This window comes from Uranotaenia lowii, chromosome 2 (assembly GCF_029784155.1).
Source record: "Uranotaenia lowii strain MFRU-FL chromosome 2, ASM2978415v1, whole genome shotgun sequence".
In the NCBI taxonomy this organism is placed as follows: Eukaryota; Metazoa; Arthropoda; class Insecta; order Diptera; family Culicidae; genus Uranotaenia; species Uranotaenia lowii.
This window is the reverse complement of record NC_073692.1, coordinates 40,391,812-40,411,086: the sequence shown is the minus strand read 5'-3', so window position 1 is coordinate 40,411,086 and position 19,275 is coordinate 40,391,812. Positions and strand designations below refer to the sequence as shown.

Genomic DNA, 19,275 nt, shown 5'->3' with positions numbered 1-19,275 from the left:
AGGAACCGGTTGCTTGGACCGCCTCATCTGTTGGTACCTAACGCGTCCGCCATTCTGTCTCTCCGGGTGACAAAAGTGATAGTGATTAAGAATCTCATAGGTATAGGCACATGTCGTGGCGCTTAGAAATTTGTTGCCTTATGTTTTTATCTCTAAAATCGAAACAAAAGTTTGGAGAAAGTCTAGCCGCACAGCTTTTGATGGTCGATCTGTACGATTCGTTTCACCTGAGGGGAAAAGTGCATTCTTGAAAGTCGATCTTATGAGTGAATGAAACAGGTTCCAGCTGTTGAAAGGTCATTGATGGGCGGTTCGGGAACACAAATCAAAGGTGTAGGTGGAAAAGCTGGAATCAGACAATGGTGAACTGAAAGCCGAAACCGGAAAAGATTACGTATTCCTCATTCCAAACTTGTCTCCACTAGCAAGTAGTTCTGAAAGACCCACCAATTTTTGTTGTTGTCTTTGAGTGTATCGTCGTGGGGAGAATATAAATAACTATTCGACGTTTGATACTTTTGCTGCTGCGGCATTCGTTTGGAAGCGCATTCCCCACTAATTCGGACGGGAGAGATTTTAATGACCGTTTGGAACCGTTTTAGAAGCCAAGCATGAACCAACAATTTATCGGCTGAATTGGCCTCAGAAGCAAACGACAAATCAATCTAGTTGAAATTCGCACAGCTGACGTCATTCATGAGGAACGAGAAGTATTCTCATGAAACCAAAAGTAAATCTGAGAGATATCAAATAAAGCGAAGGTAAACAACACAGGAGGAAATCTGTTTTCGTCAACGGAGAGCCCGAAAAGCACCTGTTACAGTGCTATACGTAAACAAAAACATCGTGCTTTTTACCGTTACTTAACTGAGCTGAGGGCTCTGGATGCTTCAATTGACTTCTATTAATAGGTCAGTGTGTGATACCCTAGCGTAGTCGTCATGAGTTCGGAAGAAACGGTAGAAGTCATCATTCCACTGGTCAAATCCATCACCAGCCTTACGTTCCAACAAATCTCCTATAAGGTGGAGCAAAAAGATGGCACCAAGCATCTGCTTAAAAATATCTCCGGTACTTTTCTTTCCGGAAGGCTCAGTGCCATAATGGGTCCTTCCGGTGCAGGGAAGTCATCCCTGCTGAACGTCATCAGCGGCTTCAGGTAACTTTTTGATCACTTAACAATCCTTTTACTAATAATAACTTATAATTTTAGAACGAAAGGCGTCAAGGGTAGAATACTGATCAACAATGAGCCGATCGATCGGGTAAAGTACCGGCAGCTTATAGCTTATACCGCTCAAGATGTCCCGTTACTTCAGAACATTACGGTTCACGAAACCCTCCATTATGCGGCAGATCTAAAGCTTCCAGTTAGCGTAACCCAAATCCATAAAACCAAAATCGTCAACGATATAATTACGTTACTCGGTTTGGAAAAATGTGTTCACAATCAAGTGAAAGTTCTTTCCGGAGGAGAACGCAAACGACTTTCCATTGGCTTAGAACTGGTATCCAATCCTAAAATCATGTTCTTCGATGAACCGACTAGCGGGCTGGACAGTGAGTCTTCTTTCCAAGTGATATCCTACATGAAGGATTTGGCGAAACAGGGTCGGTGTGTGATCAGTGTAATTCATCAGCCTAGTTCCGATCTTCTGGAGCTGTTTGACGATATCTACGTAGTGGCTGATGGACGGTGTATGTACAAGGGATCTTTGGAGCGACTGATACCAACGTTGGAGACGGCGGGGTTCGTGTGCCCCCAGTATTACAATCGAGCTGATTTCGGTGAGTTGTTTTGCATATCATCTCTCGAATAAGTCTCCTTCCAAGTAAACACTATCAGATGGTGCTCATTTTTCTTGATCCTCGAGGCACATCAAAATTCCTTCTTCGCTGCCGGTTTTACCTGCCTCAACGTAAATTCTACAAATCCTCTTTAAAAATCTTTATAAAACAATTGTTTCAGGGGCTCGTGTAGTGATGAGACAAGATATGAGAGGAATAAAAATTAAAGTCTGAAACTAGTTTATTTTTTTACAAAATATGAAAGTTTAAATTTAATATAAACCGTAAGAAGGCATCACTACATTAAAGAAAGAAAGGATAAAGAAAGAAGAAATAGAAAAAAATAAAAGTTATCAACCCTCATCCGTCCCAGAAATTCCAGTCTCTGGAGTGTCAATTTGACACTTCTCCTGCCTTGAACCAATATAACTCTCTTGATTGACAACCTATTTTCACAAAATGTTTTAGTTGTGGAATCCTCGTAATGTAACTCAAATATGTTTCTCAGACAATATTCAGCTAAAATACTTCAGTTTTCCGCTATTCAAAGTCTAAGAAAAAAAAACCGAAAAAACATGCTTCGGAAAAAAAAGAATGAAGATCAGCTAAGGAATTCTCAAAAAAAAAATTCCGATTTCCGATCCGATCAGAAAGCAAATTTTATACCGATTCTATTGATGCGATACTTTATCTGGTGTGACTTAAACAAGTACGTTTTCACACCGATTTTAACATTTTTTGTGGTCATGATCTTAAAAAAAAAATTGAAAAAAATATCCTTGCATGAAACGTACAGCTTATAACTTCTTGAAAACTGAATGACATTGAATGAATTTTAGCATTCCATAGTTGATCAACAGTATTTTCCGAAGCATGTTTTCCGGTTTTTTTTTTTAAATTAGAATTTGAGTTACATCACGAGGTTTCCAAAACTATGAATTTTGTTAAAATAGATTGAGAAGCAAGAGAGATATAGCGGTTTTGAGCGAGGAGTGCGAAATTTATACTCAAGGTCTGATTAGGTTGTTATATTCCTGGGATTTGAGGGTGCGTCCATAAAACAAGTAATGATGCAAAATTTAAGCTTTCAAGAATTCATTGACCGATTCTGTCGTTCGACTTCTCCGTTAGAGGCCGGCCAGTATGGCTACAGTTCGGGATCCCATTTTCCAGAGTTGATCGATTCTCTGACAGAGCAGTTCAAGTGCTGGATCATCTTCAGAGAACAGAATTAGTTCCGTCATCGTCACAGTATTCGGAAAAGTGCTTTTGTCAATGGCACATAAATCCACGGTCACAGCTGAGACCCTCACCAATTTCGACGAGACGCGAAAGGCGGATAGCATTATTGTCTTTTCCCGGGACATATAATAATTTGTACGAGTACGCTTGAAGATGAAGTACCTATCACTATTGTCTTGTGTTCGGCGAGGAGTCCGTGGCAAATATTTTGCTTTTGGAATTGTAGAATTCAAGATGTTTGGGATTCGAGAGCACTGGCCTCGGACACCTGCTTGGTCCACTGGAATTTGAGTCACTCCCGTGTCAGGTCGCGCAGGGGCGCGCTGATGCTCCATAGGTTCGGGATGAACTTCCCAACGTAGTTGGCTAAGCCCAGGAGGCCACGGACTTCTTCAGTTGTCTCTGAGCGAAGAAACGTTTTTACAGCGTTTATTTTCTACTTCATGGGCAAAATTTCTTGAGACGACAGTTCGTATTAACCTTTTCAGGTTTGAATTACCATTTACGTTTTTTGACCGTGATCTTTCAATCTTTCCATCACGGCTGTGACCAGTTGATTATGCTCGGCTTTCGTTCGACCATAGAGTAAGATGTCGTCTATGAAGATGATCATACAGTCCTTTGAATATCTTCTCCATTTCGCGCTGAAACACTTCAGTAGCGCAGTTCATACCGAACATCAGTCTTCTGAATAGGTAGAATCATTTGGTCGTGACGAACGTGATTATCTCTCAAAAATATGGATGTAGCTCTAGCTGATGGAAGGCCTGGTTCATCTAAACTTTCGAGCAAAACCTACAGCCGTTAAGGTAAGGCATCATGTCCTCGAACACAGGTATATGGTGTCGCTCTGGGATTTGCTGTGTTTGCCTTACTCATGTCCACGCATAATCGCCCTCGACGACCTCCGTCATTCGGTGCAACGACTAGAGGTGTAGCACAGGTAATTTTATCAGTCACCAGCTCTATTATATCTTAATTGAGAAGTTTTTGAATTTCTTCGTCAACAACTTCTGCAACGGGATGGGTAGCCTTCGACATGGCTGCTGGACATGACGAATGCTCCGGTTTATGTTGATCTTCACCTGGAAATCCCTTGCCCTTCCAATTTACACTGGCTTTACGTCTGCGATCTCCAAAATATCTGTGAGTTTAAAACCTACCATCCCACCGGCGTTACAGGGATTCCCTTTATTAGGCCTCAGGACGGCTCGCTTAACCAAAGGAAATCGCAGGGCGTTCGAACTCTAAGATCAGGAATAAACCCCAAATATGCACATCTCGAATTTTTATTTATTAATTGCCACAACAAATGCTCACTTAACAAAATGGTTACGGTACCTTCTATGGGCCACACCCTGGTTGTCGGGTTTAAAGATGGCAGAGCTTCGACGAGGGTGACGCTGCTGCTGCTGACCAACTGCTCTGTCGGCCATCCCAACCGGAAACCGGGGTGTTCGTTCCGGGAATCTCGGCTACGAGGACGGAGGAAAAGGTTGGAGAGCTTGATTGGTGGATCCGAAGGTTATTAGTTAGGAATCGACCACAACCTTCAACCAATGATCACCCGGACGGTAACGGCTATCCCTGGCGATTGTGACCAAACTACGGCTGATTCAGGGACCAGGAATCACGGACAAAGGTAGGCTTGTGGCCCACCAAATGATTGATTTTGACCAATACTTAGGGGTTCAATTGTGGAAATCAGGCGTTAGTGTTCCGTGTTTCAGCGGGAACAAAATGGCGGTTCGGCGTCGCATGGCTTACCTGGTGTTTGGCTTGTAACACTTTAGCTTCATTGTGTGCCATGTTTGTATTCGCATTTGTACTTCTACGTTTCGTGGTACTAATTGAAGTGAGCCAGCACCAGGTATCCGCATTTGACCGGCCTTGACCCGAGACAACAGGTCGTTGCTCTCCCATTATGGTGGACACGATCGCTCCGCCATCGTCCATTCGTCGGGTGTCGCTACCGATCGGGGTGGTTACCAAGCATCGCGGGTTACCATGGACGGCCCTCTGGTTGTGGCGTATTGAAGCTTCCTGGCTGCATACTGGTGGCTTGTGGCGCTGTCGTCGGCTTTGAAGGCTGCATTATTTGGAGAAAACCATCACCCATCATTCTCTCTCACTGCGAAATTTTAAAACTAAATTTACTCGCGACCAATCACCACAACCTCGATGGAAGTGTTATCTGACGCTTACACATCTGCAGTTATTAGTTATATTCCAAGATCCATCGAAGTAGTCTTGACCATTACATTTGTGTCATGTCTTTTACTCACATACACTTCCCGATGAACCGTTATCGCTATGTGGAAAATATTCATATTGAACACTCCTTTCACTTCCAAAAGGCGGTTGCCGTATTTCAGCAGTTTATATTTCGACTCGACACTTTCACAGCTTACCTTACATATTCTACTTTTCAGCTTCCGCCAGGTATTTTCGTCGATGGCATTCACTGAGGCACCGGAATCAATAAACCATTCCAAAGGCACACCTCCAGCCAAGTACTTAACCTTCGAATTATATTTGTAACTGTTCACTTCTTGAATCTCCGGCATTCAAGTTGATTCTTCGTTCTTCGTCGCAAATACATGGCACGTATCACTCGCGTTACTATCACTTTCATCATCACTATTGGTTTTTCCGTCGCCCTCTTCTCCGTCTTCGGACTCTTCCACTTGTCGCACTTTCTTCTTTATATTCGCCGAGAAGTTATTCGTCTTACATTGATTTTTATAGTGTCTCTTTATTCCTCATTTATTGGACTTTTCTTTTCATGCACAGAACTTCATGTCATTGACACAAAGTTTCAAAGAACGACAGCGAAAACATTTGTTTGCACCATTATTCACTTTGTTTATACTTGCAGATCCTCCCGACTGTTGTTGATTCAGGTCGAAGGTCTTCATCATTTTTCCTCTTCCAAAGTTTCTGCCAATTCCATCAGTTACATAAGGTTTCGGGCTACTTTTCTTCACCTATCATCAGATGTCCCCCAGAGTTTCCCGAAACGTTACGTAAATTTAAAAATTAAAAAAAAAATGTTTCACTCACTGAAAAAAGGTAATAAGTAAAAACCGTATAAAAAGTACCGGACCGGTGATAAACCTTTATTCATTCCTTTATTTTTAACTACTGAGGTAGTCCAAATAACTAATAGTAAAAAAAAACTTGGTTATTGTCAGAGGACGAATTGGCTATATCCAGTCAATTATGAACATTCTAAACGATCAGTCTTACCCATCAGAACTGATTCTAGACATCTCGAAGGGGGTTATTTTCAAGTATTACTTTTGCATCCCATTGTCCAAAATTTAGCACTTCTAGCTTGAAAGAAATAGTGATTAACTTTTAAGATATGTTTCCATTATGCAACCGGATGAAAGTGTTATAAAACTTTAACAGCAATTTTATTGAAACATGCAAAACAATTCATACCTCTCTGTATAAAACTGATCAAAATTTTGTTATTTTTTCTCAGTTTGGTTCAACAAAATCGATTCCTCTCTTTACAATTGCTCTCAACTACATAATTTTCGACTCCAGAGCTTAAAGAATACAAAGATGGAAGTTTTATTGACTATTGAAATATTTAAAACAATTTTGAAGTATCCAATTTATATTACTTATTACTTCATCTGAACAACATTGGTTGAAGGTATACAGTGCAGTTTAAAAATCATTGAAAAAGAATGTATGTAACTATAACATTTTACTCTGATAATATTTTTAGTTCAACTTGTCTTTAAAATTTAGATCAACTATCATATCATTATCGTACGAGAATTAAAGCTATTTTTACTTAAGGTACTGGAATTCTACAAAAATTCAAACTGCAATATTTCAGAAATAACGGAATGGCTTTTTTCAAATTCTGCAGAATTAATGGCTAAAAATAATTCTAAAATGGGGCAATTTCTTGGAAAGTTCTTGCGATTACGCGGGGTACAATATTTATGGCTTTAACTGAGAAATGCGGTTTTTGTTGAATTTTTTACGTTTTGTGAGAACAAAATTTTTCCACTCACTAATCAATTTTAATGAAAAGAAAAGATAAAATGAATTATTCATTATTATAATTATTATAATTATTATAATTGTTTCGAATTTAAAAAGCAGAATTTCATATTAAAAAATATTTATTTAGAATAATTTGCAAAATTTTGGATAGAAATAGGATTTTCAAATATCATTCGTCCAAATTTCAATAAAAGATGTATTGAAATATTGTGCTTCGCGTAAATTTTGATCATGCTGAGAGAATTTTGGTACACTTTACTCATGTTCGTTTTATTTTACAAAAACCGTCTCAAAAAATTTTATTATTATGCTAGGTAGGGGAGAATGAGGATACTTGATCCCTTAGTTATATCTCGAAACTGGAATGTCTTACAAAGATCACATGTTCTACAAAAATGTGCCAAAATAAACAAAATAACAATGCTTGAAGTTTAAATTTTTTTAAACAAAATAATTGTTTGAGTTATTGAACTTTGTTTGAAAAATTTACCAAAATGTAACTTGAAGATCTTTTTTCATCACTTTAAAATGTTCCTTACATGGGAAAATTATGAAAAAAAATATTTGTTCCAATGTATCAATCGTTCGAGCGTAAAATGAACTTCATAATGCCATATGTTCAAAGCAATGGAAAACTCTCAACTTTTTTCAGAAAAAGTTTTCTAAAATGTTGATTATGGGTACAATTGATCCCCTAGAGTTGGGTACAATTGATCCCCCTTCCAAACGGCATATTATTCTTCTGAATTAATCGTTATGATTGCTGATTACAAAATTACTAATATATATCCAAAAACTAATATTTATCAAACAATTGTCTAAAGAAAAGAGCAAAAATAATTAATTTTCTATGAATTATAAAAAATAGCGCCTTTAAGTATGCAATGTTATTAGCGTTGAGACAAAGTTATAGAATTTTCTTCATATGTCTGCTATAAATTGTGAAATGAGAACAAACATGACCAAAATAGTCAATTAACATTCTATCTTGGCGTTTTGTTTGATTTTCATACAAGGATTAGGGCTTCCTGAATAAAAGATCAAGTCTCCTTCATTAGGGGATCAAGTCTCCCCTAACTTCAGAAAAATCGCAATTTTTTTACTCCCACGAAAATGCTTCTAGTTCATCAACGGGTTCAAGTACCGTTCTTATTTTTGGAGCACAGAAACTTGAAGTTACAAGCTGTCTGATAATGTCAAAGACGGCAAGTTGCTAAATTTTTCCAAAAAGATATGGTGAAAATAAGAAAAGGGGATCAAGTATCCCCACTCTCTCCTATATATCCTGAGATATGATTGGTAACAGTCGGACTCATAATTGAGAAGTTTCAACTTTCTTGTGATAATATTTTATCTATCGTTATAAGAAAAAAATGAACTAAAAATATCATCACAGTTGAAAGTCATGGAAATTCAAAGTTGAAGTAAAATGCGCTTGCATCTTATTTTTATGAACGGTATTGTATGTATTTGGCTATTAAAATTAGGGGTTTTCAAAGTCTTTCAAATGTGTCGCTTTTTTCGACTGTGTCCCAATTTTTTCTGTGAAATTTCCTGCTTTTTTTCGAAAGTACCTATCTGGAAAGCCTATTTTAACTCCATACGAACTTTTTTTTTGTCTAGATCTCTGAAACCGTTTCGGTGCATTTTCGGTGATCACCAACTAATCAATTGAACCGTTTTCATTTTAATTAGTGATGTTCATGGGAATCGATAAACAGGTTTATTATACCGATTACTTAACCGAGCTTTGCATAGATTTCGTAGATGAGCAAAAGCTTTTATATATGAACACATCTACTTTGCACGGTCGCTTAAAACACGTTTTATTAGTTTATTCTGTATTTTATTTTCAATATTTGGTAAACGGAATTAGATTTCACCAAATATTTTGAAGATTTCATGATGGCGTCGGACAGCGGGTCTCTACTTTTTCTTTCTATTTTTTCTGATGTCAAACAAACTTTCAAAAATTTCATCCAAATTTGGTAGGAGTAGGTATTAGGAATAACGTTTTTAAATTTGACATTACTATTAGGCCTGGCATTAGAAAAAAAATCCCTGAAAGTTTGGTTGCGATCTGAAGAAAAATAGAGCAATTAAACCAGTTACGGACCAATGTACAGACATAATTTTTGGGACAACTTCTGCTGAATTAAAAAGAACTTTTCAACTAATTGTTGAAGAATAAGATCTCGGTCATGGTATATGGAATCTTTCTGTGGACTGGTGGTTTTAGCATTTGTATACGCCTTAGAGTTAAGTAAGAAATTAGATCTCTTCAAAGAATCATAAAGTTTCACTGAGATCCTAAATGTGTGTGTTCGTTGTTGAATGTAAGAACGCCCGTTTGCCTTTACTGCATATTCAATAAAAATCGAAATTTGAATAATTTTACGGTGTAGGACAGCACACAGCGTCAGCAAGTACAATATAAAATTTTAATTTTGAATTGAAATAAAAAAAAAGATTTTCAAACATCGAGTCAAATAGAATGCATTTAATTGAGCATGAAAAAATTGAAGATCAATATTTTAATAACATAAACTCAAACTTTGTGTATGTTTCAATTTTTTTCTATTTTCGTTTGATATATTTTAAGAAGTGAGATTAATTCATGCATTGCAATTGTAAGCGATAATAGCGAGTTGATCGTAAATAATATGTCAATTTTTTTGTCATTTCTACGAACTTATGCTGTTCATAATTATCGTAAATAGAAACTTCCTGGAGCATGCTGATCATGAAACTAATGTTTTAGTGGCTATAAGTTAGAAGATGGATGGAATCAAAGCTCTTTTTTGATGACTTCACATTTAAAACTGCATTTATTGTTAATTAAAATCTTTGATATTCAATTGATACAAAAAATCGAGGTGAAAATGATTTAACTTCTTAGAATAAAATGCAATAGGGTTGAACATAGATTTTTTTCATTCTTTAAAGATTCAAAGTGTGTATAACAGCTGCTGTTCTTTCTTTTAGCTCTGAAAGTGGCGTCAACAATAAAAACAGATCCTGATAAACTGGAGACTCTCATGCACTGTATGCTGGAACCGTCCCTACTTGAGGAAAAGAATGGTGAGTGCTGATTTTTTCTAATCATAGTTGTTTTGAACAATCTGAAAGTCATAAATATGATATTGGAATGATAATGTAAAAATCAGGAATAAAAAATTCCATCAGACAAGTTTTGAAAAATACCAAAACCCCATATGAAGACACCGTTCTTCACATTTGTCGTATGAAAAACGCCTGAAAGTATACCAGACCTCGAAAGCATACTACTAATCACGATGAACTTTTCCCTCCCATAGGCATCCATGACGAACGACAGTCGGTAAACGAGAAAAAACTGCTCGAAACGGGCTACCTTCATGATGATACCACCGTTGATATGGAAAAACCAAATCGCAGTCCCCAGTACCCGATTTCTGCGTTGCGCCAATTCTCGGTTCTAACCCGCCGCACCGCACTGGGAACGATTCGAAATCTGGCCCTGACGCTGTTACGATTCATTGGGCACATTCTGTTCGGGCTGATCATCGGAGCCGTTTTCTACAACGTGGGTGACAATGGCGCCAAGGTGCTTTCGAACGTGAGCTGTCTGGTGATGGTGCTCATGTTTATCATGTTCTCCAATTCTATGACCGTGGTGCTGACGTGTGAGTAGCGTGGGATGGGATGCATTTTTATATGGGCCTTTTTCATATGAAATTTTTGTTATAAACTTCAACAGTTCCCATGGAGATGGCCGTCTTTGTTCGGGAGCACAAAAGCAACTGCTACACTGTCGGTGCCTACTATTGGTCTAAAATTGTAGCTGACTTCCCACTGATGCTAGCTGGAGTGACTTGTTTCATGCTGATCGCCTACTATCTGACTGGGCAGCCGAACGAAACTACTCGAATCGTGCAGTTTTGGGCGATATGCGCACTGATGGGGTGGACGGCCCAGATGTACGGAATGGTTGCCGGAAGTATTTTTCCTGTCGATGTTAGTCCGTTCGTTGTACCGAGCTCATTAATTCCGATGATTTTGTTCTCCGGATTCTTCATCCGATACAGTGAACTGCTGGATGTGTTCAAGCCGTTGACATATGTTTCCCACTTCCGGTACGGATTTGAAGGACTAGCTCTGACCAGTTATGGGTTCAATCGGACAGAGATTGGTTGCGAAGATATGTTTTGCTACTATCGGAAGCCCAAAAAGGTGATGGAAATGTTGGAGATCGATCAAGGCAACTATTGGATAGACTTGGCTGGTCTTGGAGTCTGGATTGTTGTGTTGCACATTTTGTTATACATAAGTTTACGGTTGAGATTAAGATGGAACCAGTAGATCAGTTCAATAGGACTCGAAGAAAGGAAGATCTGAAAAAATAACACTAAGTCAGTATGTTTATTTTAGTTTACAAACAGAAGTTGAACAATCATTTCGGTGCAAGGAACTTTGTTTCAGAGTAATGTATATTTAAGGTGATTTTTCGGCTTTCAGTCTATTCAAATAGCAAAAACGACTATTTATTTAACGTTCCAACGTTTCAATCCATATAGGATCGTCATCAGGGACTGTAGGGGAGAGTGGGGATACTTGATCCCTTTTTCTTATTTTCACCATATCTTTTTGGGAAAATTTGGCAACTCGCCGTCTTTGACATTTTCTGACAGCTTGTAACTTCAAGTTTCTATGCTCCAAAAATTAGAACGATACTTGAACCCGTTGAAGAACTAGAAGCATTTTTGTGGGAGTAAAAAAAAATGCGATTTTTCTGAAGTTAGGGGAGACTTGATCCCCTATTGAAGGAGACTTGATCTTTTATTCAGGAAGCCCTAATCCTTGTATTAAAATCAAACAAAACCCCAAGATAGAATGTTAATTGACTATTTCGGTCATGTTTGTTCTCATTTCACAATTTATAGCAGACATAAGAAGAAAATTCTATAACTTTGTCTCAACGCTAACAACATTGCATACGTAAAGGCGCTATTTTTTATAATTTAGAAAAAATTAATTATTTTTGCTCTTTTCTTCAGAAAATTGTTTGATAAATATCAGTTTTTGGATAAATATTAGTAATTTCGTAATCAGCAATCATAACGATCAATTCAGAAGAAGAATATGCCGTTTGGAAAGGGGATCAATTGTACCCAATTCTAGGGGATCAATTGTACCCCAAATCAACATTTTAGAAAACTTTTCCTGAAAAAAGTTGAGAGTTTTCCATTGCTTTGAAAATATGGCATTATGAAGTTCATTTTACACTCGAACGGTTGATACATTGGAACAAATATTTTTTTCATGATTTTCCCATGTAAGAAACATTTTAAAGTGATGAAAAAAGATCTTCAAGTTACATTTTGTGAAATTTTTCAAACAAAGTTCAATTTCTCATACAATTATTTTGTTTAAATTTTTCAAACTACAAGCATTGTTATTTTGCTCATTTTGGCACATTTTTCTAGAACATTTGATCTTTGTAAGACATTCCAGTTTCGAGATATAGCTAAGGAATCAAGTATCCCTAGGGATCAAGTATCCTCATTCTCCCCTAATGTTTATTGTGTGTTAACAAAATATCAAAAAATCTTCACGAAATTAACTGATTCTTACCTAAAATGTGTCGTATTTCTTGTCAGGTTTGATTCGGCTGATCGGGTAAAGCTGTCATTTGTGTTGTGAAAAAATCCGTACTTCCTCCTTTTTTCTGTATTAAATTTCCGCAGCATCGATTTTCCACAGTCACTACTTTTCACTTTTTGTTTTGCTTTGATCTGTTATTACTAGTCCGTGCTATTGTTTTCTGAATGTTGTTGGATTTGTGTTTCTGTGTTGGTAGTTTTATGTTTTTGGTTTATTTTTCGTATGTGTTGGATGGTTTTAAAAATGTTTGCGTATGATGTATGTATGTTTTCGGTGTCTTTTTTTAGGTTTATTGCATGTTTTGTTGTTTTAATGTGGCAACTCTCCAGTATTAACAATTTGTTTTCGTTGTCACATCTGTCGATGATATCCGCTTTATCGATGTCGAACAGATGATCCATAGCTATTTCATGTTCCAGTAAGGCTGTTTGTTGGCGAAGTTGTTGAATTGCATAATCCTGTTTCGTGTATCCGATGTTCCATAATCGCTTGAGTTCATTTGTTTGGGTCCTGTGCTGTGAAATCCGTTGTTTTAGTTTCCTCGTAGTGCATCCAATGTAGCATGCTTCGCAGTTTTCCGTTTCTTGTGTTTCCTCCTCTTTCCAATGTCCTTTGCAATTTATCCTGTAAATTACATTTGTTTGTTCGTCCCGTGGTGTTTTGTCTTTTATTATCGGGAAAAGGCATCCAATAGTCTTTGCTTGTTTACTTGCTGTTCGTATATCTGCGTATTCCGAACGCAATGTTTTTGTTATGTTTGCGCTTAGACCATCAATATTTGTGAGCGAGCGTGAAATTTTATTTTCTTCTGCTACCATAGCTGTTTGGATGTCACTTTTTTCGTTGAGACGATTGATAATCCCATTGATTAAACCGATTGGGTAATCATTCAGTCTCAAGTTGGTGCGAATAATTTCGTGGATTTCATTGTTGTTTGCTCGGGATGAAAACAATGAAACACGTTTTGCAAAGGCGGTTGCGACGTTTAACTTTTGATGGAGTGGATGGAAAGAGTAGAAATTCAAAAAGCGGCCAGACGCGATCGGTTTCATGTACCAATCGGTGGTGATTTTTCCTTCTTCATTTCGGTGCAACATCATGTCTAAAAATGGCAAACTTCTGTCTTTTTCAACCTCAACGGTGAATTGTATGTTTCTACGTTGTGAGTTGAAAACGCTTTGGACATATTCCACAGAGTCTTCGGGAAGAATCAGGAATAAATCGTCCACATTATAAAGATTTTTATAAAAAAAATTTCTTTAATTCATGCCGAACGAAATCATCAAAAAATTATGAACATGGTGTGTCGATTTAAATCTTTTTCGCATTTTAAAAACCCTGTAGTCAAGAAAATTTCTTTGATGGTCAAAACGAGCGAAAGAATGAACAAAAACTGACAAAAATCTATGACAAAAATGACAAAAATGACAAAAATGACAAAAATGACAAAAATGACAAAAATGACAAAAATGACAAAAATGACAAAAATGACAAAAATGACAAAAATGACAAAAATGACAAAAATGACAAAAATGACAAAAATGACAAAAATGACAAAAATGACAAAAATGACAAAAATGACAAAAATGGCAAAAATGACAAAAATGACAAAAATGACAAAAATGACAAAAATGACAAAAATGACAAAAATGACAAAAATGACAAAAATGACAAAAATGACAAAAATGACAAAAATGACAAAAATGACAAAAATGACAAAAATGACAAAAATGACAAAAATGACAAAAATGACAAAAATGACAAAAATGACAAAAATGACAAAAATGACAAAAATGATAAAAATGACAAAAATGACAAAAATGACAAAAATGACAAAAATGACAAAAATGACAAAAATGACAAAAATGACAAAAATGACAAAAATGACTAAAACGACAAAAATGACAAAAATGACAAAAATGACAAAAATGACAAAAATGACAAAAATGACAAAAATGACAAAAATGACAAAAATGACAAAAATAACAAAAATGACAAAAATAACAAAAATGACAAAAATAACAAAAAATGACAAAAGTGACAAAAAATGACAAAAATGACAAAAATCACAAAAATGACAAAATTGACAAAATTGACAAAATTGACAAAATTGACAAAATTGACAAAATTGACAAAATTGACAAAATTGACAAAATTGACAAAATTGACAAAATTGACAAAATTGACAAAATTGACAAAATTGACAAAATTGACAAAATTGACAAAATTGACAAAATTGACAAAATTGACAAAATTGACAAAATTGACAAAATTGACAAAATTGACAAAATTGACAAAATTGACAAAATTGACAAAATTGACAAAATTGACAAAATTGACAAAATTGACAAAATTGACAAAATTGACAAAATTGACAAAATTGACAAAATTGACAAAATTGACAAAATTGACAAAATTGACAAAATTGGCAAAATTGACAAAATTGACAAAATTGACAAAATTGAAAAAGTTGACAAAATTGACAAAATTGACAAAACTGAAAAAATTGACAAAATTATCAAAATTGACAAAATTGAAAAAAATTGACAAAATTGACAAAATTGACAAAATTGAAAAAAATGACAAAATTGACAAAATTGACAAAATTGACAAAATTGACAAAATTGACAAAATTGACAAAATTGACAAAATTGACAAAATTGACAAAATTGACAAAATTGACAAAATTGACAAAATTGACAAAATTGACAAAATTGAAAAAATTGACAAAATTGAAAAAATTGACAAAATTGACAAAATTGACAAAATTGACAAAATTGACAAAATTGACAAAATTGACAAAATTGACAAAATTGACAAAATTGACAAAATTGACAAAATTGACAAAATCGATAAAATTGACAAAATTGACAAAATTGACAAAATTGACAAAACTGACAAAATTGACAAAATTGACAAAATTGACAAAATTGAAAAAATTGAAAAAATTGAAAAAATTGACAAAATTGACAAAATTGACAAAATTGACAAAATTGACAAAATTGACAAAATTGACAAAATAGACAAAATTGACAAAATAGACAAAATTGAAAAAATTGACAAAATTGACAAAATTGACAAAATTGACAAAATTGACAAAATTGACAAAATTGATAAAATTGACAAAATTGACAAAATTGACAAAATTGACAAAATTGACAAAATTGACAAAATTGACAAAATTGACAAAATTGACAAAATTGACAAAATTGACAAAATTGACAAAATTGACAAAATTGACAAAATTGACAAAATTGACAAAATTGACAAAATTGACAAAATTGACAAAATTGACAAAATTGACAAAATTGACAAAATTGACAAAATTGACAAAATTGACAAAATTGACAAAATTGACAAAATTGACAAAATTGACAAAATTGACAAAATTGACAAAATTGACAAAATTGACAAAATTGACAAAATTGACAAAATTGACAAAATTGACAAAATTGACAAAATTGACAAAATTGACAAAATTGACAAATTTGACAAAATTGACAAAATTGACAAAATTGACAAAATTGACAAAATTGACAAAATTGACAAAATTGACAAAATTGACAAAATTGACAAAATTGACAAAATTGACAAAATTGACAAAATTGACAAAATTGACAAAATTGACAAAATTGACAAAATTGACAAAATTGACAAAATTGACAAAATTGACAAAATTGACAAAACTGCCAAATTGACAAAATTGACAAAAATTGCCAAAATTGACAAAATTGTCAATATGGACAAAATTGACAAAACTGACAAAATTGACAAAATTGACAAAATTGACAAAATTGACAAAATTGACAAAATTGACAAAAATGACAAAAATGACAAAAATGACAAAAATGACAAAAATGACAAAAATGACAAAAATGACAAAAATGACAAAAATGACAAAAATGACAAAAATGACAAAAATGACAAAAATGACAAAAATGACAAAAATGACAAAAATGACAAAAATGACAAAAATGACAAAAATGACAAAAATGACAAAAATGACAAAAATGACAAAAATGACAAAAATGACAAAAATGACAAAAATGACAAAAATGACAAAAATGACAAAAATGACAAAAATGACAAAAATGACAAAAATGACAAAAATGACAAAAATGACAAAAATGACAAAAATGACAAAAATGACAAAAATGACAAAAATGACAAAAATGACAAAAATGACAAAAATGACAAAAATGACAAAAATGACAAAAATGACAAAAATGACAAAAATGGCAAAAATGACAAATATTACAAAAATTACAAAAATTACAAAAATTACAAAAATTACAAAAATTACAAAAATTACAAAAATTACAAAAATTACAAAAATTACAAAAATGACAAAACTGACAAAAATGTCAAAAATGACAAAAATTACAAAAATGACAAAAATTACAAAAATGACAAAAATTACAAAAATGACAAAAATGACAAAAATGACAAAAATGACAAAAATGACAAAAATGACAAAAATGACAAAAATGACAAAAATGACAAAAATGACAAAAATGACAAAAATGACAAAAATGACAAAAATGACAAAAATGACAAAAATGACAAAAATGACAAAAATGACAAAAATGACAAAAATGACAAAAATGACAAAAATGACAAAAATGACAAAAATGACAAAAATGACAAAAATGACAAAAATGACAAAAATGACAAAAATGACAAAAATGACAAAAATGACAAAAATGACAAAAATGACAAAAATGACAAAAATGACAAAAATGACAAAAATGACAAAAATGACAAAAATGACAAAAATGACAAAAATGACAAAAATGACAAAAATGACAAAAATGACAAAAATGACAAAAATGACAAAAATGACAAAAATGACAAAAATGACAAAAATGACAAAAATGACAAAAATGACAAAAATGACAAAAATGACAAAAATGACAAAAATGACAAAAATGACAAAAATGACAAAAATGACAAAAATGACAAAAATGACAAAAATGACAAAAATGACAAAAATGACAAAAATGACAAAAATGACAAAAATGACAAAAATGACAAAAATGACAAAAATGACAAAAATGACAAAAATGACAAAAATGACAAAAATGACAAAAATGACAAAAATGACAAAAATGACAAAAATGACAAAAATGACAAAAATGACAAAAATGACAAAAATGACAAAAATGACAAAAATGACAAAAATGACAAAAATGACAAAAATGACAAAAATGACAAAAATGACAAAAATGACAAAAATGACAAAAATGACAAAAATGACAAAAATGACAAAAATGACAAAAATGACAAAAATGACAAAAATGACAAAAATGACAAAAATGACAAAAATGACAAAAATGACAAAAATGACAAAAATGACAAAAATGACAAAAATGACAAAAATGACAAAAATGACAAAAATGACAAAAATGACAAAAATGACAAAAATGACAAAAATGACAAAAATGACAAAAATGACAAAAATGACAAAAATGACAAAAATGACAAAAATGGCAAAAATGACAAAAATTACAAAAATTACAAAAATTACAAAAATTACAAAAATTACAAAAATGACAAAAATGACAAAAATGACAAAAATGACAAAAATGTCAAAAATGACAAAAATTACAAAAATTACAAAAATGACAAAAATGACAAAAATGACAAAAATTACAAAAATGACAAAAATGACAAAAATGACAAAAATGACAAAAATGACAAAAATGACAAAAATGACAAAAATGACAAAAATGACAAAAATGACAAAAATGACAAAAATGACAAAAATGACAAAAATGACAAAAATGACAAAAATGACAAAAATGACAAAAATGACAAAAATGACAAAAATGACAAAAATGACAAAAATGACAAAAATGACAAAAATGACAAAAATGACAAAAATGACAAAAATGACAAAATGACAAAAATGACAAAAATGACAAAAATGACAAAAATGACAAAAATGACAAAAATGACAAAAATGACAAAAATGACAAAAATGACAAAAATGACAAAAATGACAAAAATGACAAAAATGACAAAAATGACAAAAATGACAAAAATGACAAAAATGACAAAAATGACAAAAATGACAAAAATGACAAAAATGACAAAAATGACAAAAATGACAAAAATGACAAAAATGACAAAAATGACAAAAATGACAAAAATGACAAAAATGACAAAAATGACAAAAATGACAAAAATGACAAAAATGACAAAAATGACAAAAATGACAAAAATGACAAAAATGACAAAAATGACAAAAATGACAAAAAAGAAAAAAATGACAAAATGACAAAAATTACAAAAATTACATAAATTACAAAAATTACAAAAATGACAAAAATGACAAAAATGACAAAAATGACAAAAATGACAAAAATGACAAAAATGACAAAAATGACAAAAATGACAAAAATGACAAAAATGACAAAAATGACAAAAATGACAAAAATGACAAAAATGACAAAAATGACAAAAATGACAAAAATGACAAAAATGACAAAAATGACAAAAATGACAAAAATGACAAAAATGACAAAAATGACAAAAATGACAAAAATGACAAAAATGACAAAAATGACAAAA

The 19,275-nt window shown here is 33.3% G+C and overlaps 1 protein-coding gene across 1 annotated transcript; it reads left to right on the top strand.

The window, feature by feature from the left end:
• LOC129748564 (ATP-binding cassette sub-family G member 4-like) lies at positions 1 to 14,233 on the top strand. Its single transcript, XM_055743215.1, has 5 exons — positions 1 to 1,159; positions 1,214 to 1,788; positions 10,045 to 10,140; positions 10,377 to 10,724; positions 10,799 to 14,233. The coding sequence occupies exons 1-5, from the start codon at positions 942 to 944 to the stop codon at positions 11,398 to 11,400; spliced, it is 1,839 nt and encodes a 612-aa protein (XP_055599190.1). The 5' UTR covers positions 1 to 941; the 3' UTR covers positions 11,401 to 14,233.
• Positions 14,234 to 19,275: the final 5,042 nt, after the last annotated feature.